Source organism: Tamandua tetradactyla, chromosome 14, assembly GCF_023851605.1.
Source record: "Tamandua tetradactyla isolate mTamTet1 chromosome 14, mTamTet1.pri, whole genome shotgun sequence".
Classification (NCBI taxonomy): Eukaryota; Metazoa; Chordata; class Mammalia; order Pilosa; family Myrmecophagidae; genus Tamandua; species Tamandua tetradactyla.
In genome coordinates this window covers 67,062,978-67,076,205 of record NC_135340.1, presented here as the reverse complement: position 1 = coordinate 67,076,205, position 13,228 = coordinate 67,062,978, and the positions used below count along the sequence as shown (strand labels likewise).

The following is a 13,228-nucleotide window of genomic DNA, read 5'->3' as shown; positions in this document are numbered from 1 at the left end:
CTGAGAGAATTTGTGACCAAGAGACCAGTTCTGCAAGAAATACTAAAGGGAGCACTAGAGTCAGATACAAAAAGACAGAAGAGAGAGGTATGGAGTAAAGTGTAGAAAGAAGGAAAATCAGATATGATATATATAATACAAAAGGCAAAATGGTAGAGGAAAATATTATCCAAACAGTAATAACACTAAAAGTTAATGGACTGAATTTTCCAATCAAAAGACATAGAATGGCAGAATGGATTACGACCCAGCAATACCACTGCTAGGTATCTACTCAAAGGACTTAAGGGCAAAGACACAGATGGACATTTGCACACCAGTGTTTATAGCAGCATTATCTACAATTGCAAAGAGATGGAAACAGCCAAAATGTCCATCAACAGACGAGTGGCTAAACAAACTGTGGTGTATACCTACGATGGAATATTATGCAGCTTTAAGACAGACTAAACTTATGAAGCATGTAATAACATGGATGGACCTAGAGAACATTATGCTGAGTGAGTCTAGTCCAAAACTAAAGGACAAATACTGTATGGTCCCACTGATGTGAACTGACATTCAAGAATCAGCTTGGAATATATCATTGGTAACAGAGACCAGCAGGAGTTAGAAACAGGGTAAGATAATGGGTAATTGGAGCTGAAGGGATACAGACTGTGCAACAGGACTAGATACAAAAACTCAAAAATGGACAGCACAATAATACCTAAGTGTAATGTAACTATGTTGGAACACTGAATGAAGCTGCACCTGAAATATGGTTTTTTGTTTGTTTGTTTGTCTCTTTTGTTTTTGTTTTTTTCTTTTTCCTTTTATATATATATATATATATTTTTTATTAGTATTATTATTTTAATTCTCTTCTCTATATTAACATTCTATATCTTTTTCTGCTGTTTTGCTAGTTCTTTTCCTAAATCGATGCAAATGTACTAAGAAATGATGATCATACATCTATGTGATGATACTAAGAATTACTGAGTGCATGTGTAGAATGGAATGATTTCTAAATGTTGTGTTAATTTCTTTTCTTTTTTTATTAATAAAAAAAATTTTAAAAAAATAAATGAAGTATTGATTCAAGCTACAACACAGATGAACGTGCTTTTCTCTCTTGCTAAGAGAAAGAGTCGGTCACAAAAAGTTACATATTGTATTATTCCATTAAAATGAAATGTCTAAAATAGGTGAATGAAGGGGAGCAGAACATAGATTTGTGGTTGCCAGGAACTAGGCGGATGGGAAGATCAAGGGATGCAGACTGGGATTTGGGTTTCTTTGGGGGCGGGGAATAAAAATGTTCTAATATCGATTGTGGTGATGGCCGCACCACTCCGTGACTCTACTAAAACCACGGAATTGTATACCGTGAATGGGTGAATTGTATGGTATGTGAATTGTATCTCAATAAAGCTGTTACAAAAAACAGATAAAGATGCTTCTAAGCTCATGTCCTTGTTTCTTTTGATTTCTGTAGGATCTTCAAGAAGAGTTAGACATGAAGGACAGAGTGATTAAAAAGCTACAAGATCAAATAAAGACTCTAACCAAGACCATTGAAAAAGGTAAGAGAAATGATATTCACTTCTTATTTTTCTGAGCTTTCAGCTAAGACCAAAAACCACTGAAGTGTTTGTTTCCTGATGTGGTCCAAAACCTTGGAAATGCAGAGGAGTGATTCTCAGCTGGTGGGTTTAGGGCCCAGCAACGGGTTAGTGGAAAGATTCTTTGAGGTAGGGACACAGCTCATCACCCCTTAAATAATACCAGTATGTTCATATAAATGTAAAGCCTTCTCTAGAATGAATACTTTTAACCTCTTCCTCTATTGGCTCCCCCTGTTTAAAAATGAAACTATGAAAAAAGTTAAAAATGGACTGCTTTGAAATTCGCCTTCTTTCCCATTTAAAAGGAGCAGGTATTTTTGCTTTGTTTATTGTTCTTCCCCATCCAGATGCAATTTACCAACCAGAGGTTGTTTTTATCATAAGCAGCATTGCTTAGGAAAGCAGCTAACATCCAGCCTCTGTCATTGCTCAGCTGAGCAGAGCCAGCAAGTTAACAGTAGGACAGATTCTTATGTAGTAGTGAGAGTGCTTTGTTATCACTTTACCCATGCTACCTTCTTTTTCAGCCACCAGATCCTGCTCACTTTTCCTGCTCCATTGGGAGTGCTAACTCCTCTACAAGTCGTTTTCAGCATATCTAGTCCACCTCCACATGAATCCTCATGGCCCCTGTACCAGTTTCCTGTTGGTGCTGTAACAAATCATCACAAGCTCAGTGGCTTAAAACAACACAACTTTGTTACCTTACTGTTCTTGAGGTCAAAAGTCTGAGATGGCTTTCACTGGACTAAAACCATAGTGTCACCAGGCTGGTTCCTTCTGGAAGCTATAGAGAAGAAACAGTTCCCTTGCCTTTTCCAGCTTGTACCTGCATTCCTTGGCTCATGGGTCCCTTTCTCCAGCTTCAAAGTCAGCAGTGTGCCATCGTCAAAATCTCTCTGACTCTCTTGCCTCTGCGTCTGTCATCACATCTCTTTCTCTCTGGATAGATATGAATGTTTGGGGGCACAGCAAGTGGAGCATAGTCCCAAAGATGTCCATATCCTAATCCCCAGAACCTGGGAATGTGTCACCTCACATGGCAGAAGGGATTTTGCAGGTGCAATTAAGTTAAGGATCTTGTCACACAACGTTATCCTGGATCATCCAGGCGGGCCCAGAGTCAGCACAAGTGTTCTTATAAGAGGAAAGCGTCGGTGTCAGTGAGAGAAGATGCGATGAAGGAAGCAGTCGTAGTGATGTGACCACAAGCCAAGAAGTGTAGGAGGCGTCTAAAACCTGGAAAAGGCACGGGACAGATTCTCCCCTACAGCCTCCACAGAGAATGCAGCCCTATGACACTTTTTTTTTTCACTTTTAATTTTGAACTTACAGGATGATTACAAAAATAACACAAACCCCATACAGAGAACTCCAGTGTACTCTTGTCCCCCATCCCCCCCACCCCTGATATCCAGATCACACAGATCTACCAATTTCAACATTTTGCCTCATTTGTTGTATCATCCTATCTGCCTTTCTACTTGTCTGCTTATCAATACATTTTCTGAATACTTGAATGTAGTGTATACATCATGCTCCTTGAACACTTAATACACCATGTACATTTCCTGAGAAACAAGGATATTCACTCATGTACCCACCTTAAGTGCAGTTATCAAGTTCAAGAAATTTAACATTGATATAAAGCTTACACTCTATATTCCAATTTTTCATATGTCATAATAGTGTCCTTTTGAATCTTTTCTCTTCCTTTATTAGATTCTGTTCAGGATCACTTATCGCATTTCATTATCATTCTCTCTTTAGTTGCTCTTTTTTATTTTTAATTGTGGGAACATATATACAACAAAAACTTTCCCATCTCAGCCACTTCTAAGCATAACATTCAGTGGGAATCATCACATTCACGATGTAGCAGGGCCCTAAATATCCTTCTTTAGCCAAACTTTCCCATCTCCCCAAACATAAATTCTATATCCATTATGTATTGACTCCCTGTTTCCCCCCTGCCCTGGTAATCCGTACTCTATTTTCTGTCTCTACAGCCTTGCATGTTCTAATATTTTCTTTGTAGTTACCCTGGGGCTTGAATTTAACATCCCAAATCTGTAACAAGCTCTTTGCTTTGATATCAGCAACCTCAATAGTATACATAAGCTATGTTCCTATATCCCTTTATCCCTATGCCTTTATGTGGTTCTTGTCACAAATTATGTGTTTATACGTTATGAATCTAAACCTACTGATTTCTCATTACATTTTATGCATTTTTTCCTTTTACATCATGTAGGAAGTAAAAAAGTAGAGTTACAAACCAAAAATACAACAGTACTGGCAGTTATGTTTAACCATGTCACTACGCTCATCAGAGGTCTTTATCTCTTCATGTGGTTTCAATCTATTGTCTATTGTGCTTTTCTTTCAAACTGAAGAACTCCCTTTAACATCTCTTGTAAGGCTAATGGTAACATCTCTAGTAGTGACAATTCCCTAAACTTTTGTTTATCTGGGAATACCTTAATCTCTCCCTCGTTTTTGAAAGACAGTTTTGCTAGATATAGAATTCTTGATTGGCAGTTGTTTGCTTTTAGCACTGAAATATCTTCCCACTGCCTTTTGGTCTCCATGATTTCCCATGAGAAACTGACAATCATATTTAAGCTCCATTATATGTGACCATTACTTCTCTCCTGCACTTTCAGAATTCTCACTTTATCTTGGGCATTCACCCATTTGATTACAATATGTCATGATGTGGATCTGTTTGGGTATATCCTGTTTTAAGTATGTTGAGCATCTTGGATGTATATATTCATGTCTTTCATTAAATTTGGTAAGTTTTTAGCCATTTAAAACAATTCTTTCTGCACCTTTCTCTCTTTCTTCTCCTCCTGGGACTCCCACAATGTTGTATATTGATATGCTTGATAGGGGCCCACAGGTTCCTCAGCCTCTGTGCAGTTTTCTTCATTCTTTCCTGTTTCTGCTCCTCTGACTGGATGATTTCAATTGTCTTATCTTCAGGTTCACTGATTCTTTCTTCTGCTAGCTCCAGTCTGCTGTTGGACCTCTCTAGGGAATTTTTTATTTCTATTACTTTGGTCTTCAGCTCTGTTTGGTTCTTTTTCTTAATTTTTCATCTCTCTATTGACATTCTCTGTGTTCATCTATCATTTTCCTGATTTTCTTTAGTTCTTTGTCCATAATTTCCTTTAGTTCTTTGAGCATATTTAGGGCCATCTTCTAATGTCTTTGGTATGTCCCAGGTCATGATGACATTTTGATGTTAGCTCCATAACACTCATTTCAGATTTCTGATCTTCCAGAATGGTAAGATAATAAATTTGTGTTGCTTTAAGCCACTTAGTTTGTGGTAATTTATTATAGCAACAGTAGGAAACTAATACAGCTCCCTAGGATCATGTAGTTGGTACTTTGTACACCAAATGTTTTATGAGTGTAGCTTCCTTAACTATAGCATCAGCATCTTAAAGGCAGGGACAACATCTTGGTCTTCTTCCTTATCCCCACTGTGCTGGATATACATCAGGCACTCATGAGGATTCCTTCAAGAATAATTCAGCCTTTTCAGCAGCAACAATATTCATAGATATACTCAGAGATAGGAATCACTACCAGGAAAAATTCTACATGATAAAATAAAGTTTTAATTAGCTTAAGATCACAGGTGTCTGTGTGCAAATCAGGCAGAAAGGGGTGGAAGGAGATGGAGTAGTGTCATTACAAAACCTGTTGAAAGTTGATTCTGTTTAGCTAATTGTTTGCCTTCGTCTACAGCCAATGATGTGCATTTGTCTTCAGGACCCAAGGAGTACCTGGGAATGCTGGAATACAAGAGGGAAGATGAGGCCAAGCTCATTCAGAACCTCATTCTTGGTAGTGAAATCTGGAATCCTGATATTCCTGCTTTATTTATGAAAACTTAACATCAGTCTTTTCTTCCTCTTGTTTCCTCTGTTGTTTCTTCTCCTTGCCCAGGGGGTCTCAGTCTCAGAATTATTGATATTTTGGACCAGACGGTCCTCTGTTGTGGGAGAGCTGGGCATTGTGGGATACTGAGCAGGATCTCTGGCTTCTACCCACTAGATGCCAATAGCAGTCCTTAGTCATGACAATTTAAAAACTGCCACAGCTATTCCCCAAGTTTCATCATAGGCTTAGGATACGACACACATCTCTTCTTTTTTGTGCCTTGGCACAAGAGGCATATTGGAAGTAATTGTGGCTTCTGAAACCCATTTGACTTCTCCTGAGAAATTTATTTGCAGGCAATATGACAAGGGCTTTCCAGGCTTGCCTCAGTTACAGGATTGTCCCAGTGTGCACACTCAAGAGTTGCTGACCCTTGGGCCAATCTCACTAAACCATCTTCACTGTGATCTTGTGCATGGTTCCCCAGAGGGAGGGAAAAAAGCTGCCTCTCGTTAGCTGGTCCCAAAATCTCAAAGAAGAAAACCAGTGTGTAGCCTTACTTCTTTTTCTTCTGGTGACCCTCCTTAAGCACATAAGTACCCCTCTCTTTCCTTTCCCACACATACTGGTGCAAAACTGGGAGTCTCTTCTTAGTTCCTCTGTCTCAGTGGGGTCCTGGGGATATCTTCATTTGTTACCTTAACTTGTTCTATAAACATTCTCTCTTCCCTCATCCCTGTTCCATCTATCTCTGCCATTCTCTTCTATCGAGAGGCCAGCAAGGACTCCATGTATTCAATCTAATTCAAGCCGGGTTCATATTATTGCTGAGATCATATTCAATTTCTGTCAAAGTGACTGGGATGGGGATATATGGAACTGGGGTTTCTTTCCTACATTGGAGATCTGAAATCCATGGACATCACATAAGGCAGGAATACAAATTCTACTTCTTATTAGCCTTTTTAAAAGTAGAAAGTACTTTGCAATTGCTAAATAAGAGAAATAGGTGGGACTTTTATGTTTTTGGTGAGAAAGGAGCCAGATTGAATTCCTCAAAGAGAAAAGAAGTCCCTATGCCTTTAGGCCATTTATCAACTACAGAAAAAAAAAAAACACAAAGCCCCCTGACCCATCCTCAGAGGCTCCCTAGGAGGAGAGCTGACCTGTCAACTCTAGTCCTCATTAACTCTCTCTGCTCAGACCTGAAACCCCGCGGTGTGGTGGTGAACATGATCCCCGGGCTGCCGGCGCACATCCTCTTCATGTGCGTCCGCTACGCAGACTCCCTAAATGACGCAGACGCGCTGAAGTCCCTCATGAACGGCATCATCGACGGCGTGAAGCAGGTGGTTAAGGTGAGACCCGCCTTTGACACTGGCCCTCGATGGTCTGTCTACTGTAGGACTACCTGTGGGAAGGACCAGCTGCCCACCCTTAACCTCTGTGTGATTCCTCAAACCACTTTGTGGACCAAGCTGTGAACAAAGACAAGCTATAAGAGAAAGATACATTAGACCAGGGACCCCCAGGCAGTGGTTTAGAGCTGCCAGTAGACCTCAGAGCCTCAGCAGACTGCAACCTGGTAGCCACCACGCACCTCAGGTCTGAGTTTCCTGGCTACAAAAGTTATTTGTTCTATTGGAGTAACAAGTGTGGAATGATAAGGAATGCGAATGACTGAAACATTGCTCATTTCCTTCCTTGGCGTTTATGTAATCCTCACTTCTACAATCATCTTACATGTTCTTATTCCCAGCCCAGAAATGAAAGTGAGCTGTGTGTTAGGTTAGTTACTGAGTACGTCTAAGCTACTATAGCGGAGAGGTACCCTTCTCCTCCCTGCCAAAATGGAGTGGCCTAAAAGAGATGGTGGAGTTTTCTTTGCTTGTAACAGTCCCATTGTGAGCAGTCCAGGTTGGAGGGTCACTCTGCTCCACACAGTCATGCAGAGATCCAGGTTCTTTCCAGTGTGCTGTCTGCCAGCCCCTGGGACATTATAGGAATTGGAATGATTGGACAAAGGAACAACTAGCAGTTTGCCACTGGATACAAGGAAACCAGTTATGGGGTGTAGAAAACCTGTGTGTGCAGTGTGACTATCAGAAGCACTCTTTGCTTACTCTCTTCATGATGTGACACATGATCAATAATCAATGATGAAAAATGACGATGATCAAAAGAGCAGAGTTGTGTCAAGGCCAATGTAATAGTAAGAGAAAGTTCATCACTAATTTCCTTTCCAGCTACAGCATAATCCAAAAACCATCCTTAGCTTGCTGATTTTTTTCTTGGAAACATACTAAGTGATAGATGAATAAATAACTGCATAATTAAGCATCAGAACTTTCTCACAACAGCCCTTGGTCCTTGCTGCCAGAGATGGTTGCTTTGTATAAAGATCTCTCTGGAAATGTTTGGCTTAACTTGGAATCTTGGGATAACCAACCACCAGTGTAAGGTGGTTGATTCAACACAAACCTGGGCTTTTTGCTACCATTCTGGGTGTGGAAATTCCATTAGTCACAGTAAGTGGAGTTGGTACTAAACCTGCTTTTTCTGGGAAATGACCATCTAGGTTACAGCTATAAATCCAAGTTGCTGGGTATCATAACTTACTCGTCCAGATAGCAAGGGAGCAGTAAAATATAGATCCAGTATCTTTCATTCCCCCTACAAAAGAGAAGCAATATTTGATGTTGAGGTAAATTTGAATTTTTTATTGGGCAGGGGCTACTTCACTTCTAGTAAAATATATGTTCTAAAAAAGTCATGAGTAACTAAATATTGTTAAGAAGAGGGAGGAATAAAAACAGTAAATGTATAAGAAGTCAGAATATGTAGAATTCTTCCCCACACCAAAATAAATAAACAAACAAACAAAACCTTCGTGCCAAGAGTTCACTACTTGTTAGGAGGAGAATGAACATTTTTTAGGTTCTGGATGCTTTATAGCCCCTGATTTCATGGAGGCTGCTGAGTGTTCTTAGAAGAGGCTCCCCTAAAGTGATGTTTCGTAAATTGGGTTTTCTTAAGACCGGGCAAACTTGCATTGTGTTCCAGGCCCTAGAAACACAATGTTGGCCTCATGTAGCTGCTCTGGAATGTTAGTATGTATATAAACAAGAAGATGTCTGGCCCGAGGAGTTCAAATAAATCCCCTCTCTGATCAGCATCTTCACTTTCAACTTCCTCCCCTCTGCCTTTGCATGTGCCCAGGAGCTGCCCTTCCCCACATGCAGCATCAGGGCCCCCCTTACTTGGCCCACGTGTCTTCTGGAGCCACTTCTCCATTCCCCATTCCCCACCCCCACCCCATCCGTGACTGCCCGCAGTACTTGAACTAGTGTCTCCACCACCTCTGTTTATCACTCCTTGTAATCTGGCTTCTATCCCTACTACTCTACTGGAAAATCGTCAGTAATTTCCTCTTGCTAAATACAACAGTATTTCCTTAGCTTTTATTCTCCTTAACTTAATTGAAGTGTTCACACCATCTCTTTGAAACTCTCCTTCCTTGTCTTTCAAATCCTGGGATTTTCCCACTTTTCCCTTCTCTGGTCCCTGTACCTCTGCCTTCTTTGTTTGTTCCTCTTCTTTCTGCCCCATAGTTAGGGGGTTCTCCCCAACAGCCCACGATCCTGAGCTCTTATCTGCTTACCCTCTTCTTTCAGGGAGTAGACCCTCCCATCTCTTTCATGAGGCTTTCCCAGCTGTCATATTCCCCATCATCTTTCCACTCTGAGCTTTTGTTACACAGGCTACACCAGTTATTTGGGTACTCGACCACCGATTTAACTGTGTTCTCTATATGGTAAGTCTGTGTGGCCAATCACAATTTGAAGTTTGGGGGGCAAGGACTAAGATTTACATTTCTTGTACATTCCCGCAGTCCCTGCTTCAAGCTTCGTAATAAGTGAGATAATTTGTACAGAAGTACTTTGCAAACTGTAACCTACTACATGATTATAAGCTCTTAGCATTATAGTTAAAATTTGGTAAAGGTTTTCATGAATAAAACAAGAATTAATATTGATCCAAAGTTGCCAGCTAACCAAACAGGTAAGATAAGGTAAGATATGTCTGTCCTAGGCTTCAGAGGCACTGGCAATCACCAGCTTTAAATGTGTCTGGTTTTTCCATTTTTCTTTTTTTCAAAGGAACACTTAGAAGATTTTGAGATGCTGTCCTTTTGGCTTTCCAATACTTTTCACTTCCTCAATTGTTTGAAGCAGTACAGCGGGGAAGAGGTAGGAATGTCTGTCTGCTTTGTCTTTGTGCTGGCTGCCAGTCCCTAACCAACTCATGAGCCAGAGCTCACCGTAGGAACAGCCTCTGCCCCAGCTGGCTTTCTATAACTTCCTCTTCACCCAGGAGGCCAAGTTCATCTCCCCTGTGGTCTCCTATGGATTCATCACAGGCAGAGGCTTCCAGAAAGAGGCTTAGATCTTGAGCATGCCACTAGGTCTCAGTTGCCTTTACTTTAAATCATCGTGGTAGCTTAGAGGATTTTTAAGTTTCCTTCTGCTGTGAAATTTGGAAATTTTAAAGTGTAACTCTAAAATTTTTAAATGTAAACTCTAGCCTTTAGTTTAGCATGCCTCTTCGGAGCCTCTCTCTGTAAGATTCCGATTGTCCGTCCATGGTATGTAAATACAATTCATTTGTCATTCCAGCTCTGCTTCCAAAGAGGTCTCATCATAAAGGAGTTCTCCATTATCCAGTACTCACAGACTTTTAATTAACCAAAATAACAAAATGACTGTTAGGGTTTCCACCCATTTATAGTCCCACTAGCAATGTATGAAATTTTCCGTGTAGATATATTTTTATATCTACCAATCATATATGTGTAAAATGATGTCCTGTTGATTTAAATTGTATTTACTTGATCATTAGTGAATTTAATCAATTCATATGCTTATTAGTCATTTGTATGTGTAGCTTGTCTTCTAATTTTCTTTAGAGTCCTTTGTCATACACAGTTTGTTTTTTAATTTTGATGTACTTAACTGTATCAATCCTGTTATTTTATGATTTATGTTTTTGTGTCTTGTTGAAGAAATTCTTCCCTACTCTGAGATCATGAAGATATTCTCTTACTTTCTTCTGAACTTTCAGGGTTCAAATTTAGAGTTCACAATTATGCTTTTTATCTGTCCAAAATGGTATGATAATTTACCTATCCAGAATTGATATGTGAAGTAATTATCTCATCTTTTTCCATATGGTTAGCCAGTTGTTCCAGTTTATTACTATTAATAAAATATGAAAGTAATCCTAATAGTACTATAGAACAAAAGGAGAAATAAGTAAAAAGAAGAAGAAGAAAAAAAAACAACCCTAAACTCTGCCTAAAAAGAAAACCAAAGAGGAAATTTACAAAACAAGCAAAAGACCCATATCAATCCATTTAAAACAAACTGGCATCTGTAAGATGTCAGTGTAAAGAAATGTTATACAATATCATTTATTTATGGATCATTTTTCTGTCCCCTTCAGCCATGTCTAGAAAATTCTTTTCCCTATCTGCATACTTTCTCAATTATTATAATTATTATTTCTAAACTTCCTCTGGTTCTTTCTACCTCTGCCTCATCATAATGTCCTATTCTTAACTTATATTTTCTTTTTCTCCTTTTATCTCTTTGAACGTTTTGAACTTACTGATTTTGAAATAGTTCGTATTGGGCTATTCTCTGTAAGTATAAAGTTATGAAATGTCATTTATTGCACCTACTAATCCTTAGAGCAGTTTGTTTCTTTGGGTACTTTGCAGTTTTTTACTATGAGCTTCCATGGATGTGGCCTCAGGGGCACCTATTTGTAGGATTTTGGAGTGTAGCGATATCCACTTAGTATGTCAAACTGAGCTTGTACAGGAAATCATTGCTATTTTTCTTATATAAAATAAATGTTATCCTAAACATCAAGAACCCATTTGAAGCAAATCAGACAGTACATTTTGAGGTGCAAGGGATAGAATAGAAGTTGACTATAATACTAGTATGGATAGTATTTTTATTTCCTACATGTCTATATTATTCTAACATTTATATGCTCCAAACTGCTTTCAGGAATTCACGAAGCAAAATAGTCCACATCAGAATAAGAATTGCTTGAACAATTTTGACCTTTCAGAATACAGACAGATTCTTAGCGATGTGGCCATACGAATATACCATCAGTTCATTATTGTAATGGAAAGTAACATTCAACCAATAATAGGTAAGAAAAGAGTTATGACCAAAAAGTATTTGTAGTAACGTTGAGATTTTAACTTAAAAAAAGTTAAATCTGGTGTGTGGAATGTCTGATTACAAATAACAGTTGAAAACCAAGAAAATTTAGTTGTATCAGTGTCTACCTTTTAATTCTTTGATTACATAAAATCATTCTACAAATAATAGTACATGGTTGATAGTTTTCTTTCTGTAAGAAATGACTTGGAAGAATTGTGACTTCTTATGTTGCTATTCCTGGGGCTTAGTCAAATATTCCTGAAACCCTAAAGTCCCACTCAAATTCTTATAGATTTCCCACAATTCTCTGAAATTTAAATACGTTAAATTATAAGTGGTTCCAGTCCATGCGTTATCATGATAATCTGTTCTCTTTCTTAGGAAGTCCCAAGAAGTTCCCTAAACCTACAAGATGCGTTGCTGCCCCGCTATAGACAGCTGTCCACCTCTTTGCTTCTTTTGTTGTCTCTATCATGACTCAGCCACTAATTCTTGCAGAAAATGTCCCATCTCCTTGAAACACACATTAGAGCGGTGGGAAATGTTCTCTGGCTATCCCTCTGTATGTACAAGAAGAGTTTTCCGTTTTTTCCTGTAGTGCCTGGCATGCTGGAGTATGAGAGTCTGCAGGGCATTTCTGGCCTGAAGCCCACGGGCTTCCGGAAGCGGTCATCCAGCATCGATGACACAGACGCCTACACGATGACTTCCGTCCTGCAGCAGCTGAGCTACTTCTACAGCACCATGTGCCAGAACGGCCTGGACCCGGAGCTTGTGAGGCAGGCAGTGAAGCAGCTCTTCTTCTTGATCGGGGCCGTCACCCTGAATAGCCTCTTCCTGCGCAAGGACATGTGCTCTTGCAGAAAGGGGATGCAGATAAGGTAAAGCCCATCAACAGCCCCTTAGTCCGGAGAGACTGGCCAGAAAGAATGTTCTTAAAGTCTGAAGCTATCCACTCCTGGCCCTTCCCTCCTGTGTCAGACTCCCACACAGCTGTACCGCGGCAGGGGCTGCGTGCTAGATGACTCTTAGAACCTTGGAGATGGTGCCCAAACCCTCCTCCCACCACTCCACACCATGCTAACTTGAAGCTTTGGTCTACTGGTTTTAAGAACTAATAATTGAGTATTTAAAATTCTGGCCCTCTGAAGCTATCACACTGGAAACAAAAGAAAAGATGATATTTTATCCCTGCTGTTGAGAAGCTCAAAATAGCTAAAAAAGACAATTCAAGGCAACTATGATTAAGTCATCAGAAAGTAGTGTGGGAAATACTTTAGAGGAGAGAGATAATTGCGGATGGGATTATTACTAGGGAAGCTAAAGAACTGCTTGTTAAGTGATAAAGAAAAGGGAGATGAAGGTTCCAGGTAGGGGTATTGAGGCGGGTAAAGGCATAGTAGAGAAACTGAGTAGGGCTGTCTGCTCAGGTAAATGTTAATAGCTCCATGTGGATTAAGCAGAAGTTAAGGGGACTCA

General features: G+C 39.7%; 1 protein-coding gene across 1 annotated transcript in view; it reads left to right on the top strand.

Moving 5' to 3' along the window:
* The window catches only part of MYO5C (myosin VC), a 123,764-nt gene that overhangs the window by 81,650 nt on the left and 28,886 nt on the right, over positions 1 to 13,228 (top strand). Inside the window, exons 33-38 of the mRNA XM_077127917.1 lie at positions 1,481 to 1,568; positions 5,373 to 5,471; positions 6,711 to 6,865; positions 9,668 to 9,757; positions 11,585 to 11,735; positions 12,348 to 12,630. Of these exons, the coding sequence (XP_076984032.1) occupies positions 1,481 to 1,568; positions 5,373 to 5,471; positions 6,711 to 6,865; positions 9,668 to 9,757; positions 11,585 to 11,735; positions 12,348 to 12,630 (866 nt within the window). The remainder of the gene's footprint in view (positions 1 to 1,480; positions 1,569 to 5,372; positions 5,472 to 6,710; positions 6,866 to 9,667; positions 9,758 to 11,584; positions 11,736 to 12,347; positions 12,631 to 13,228) is intronic.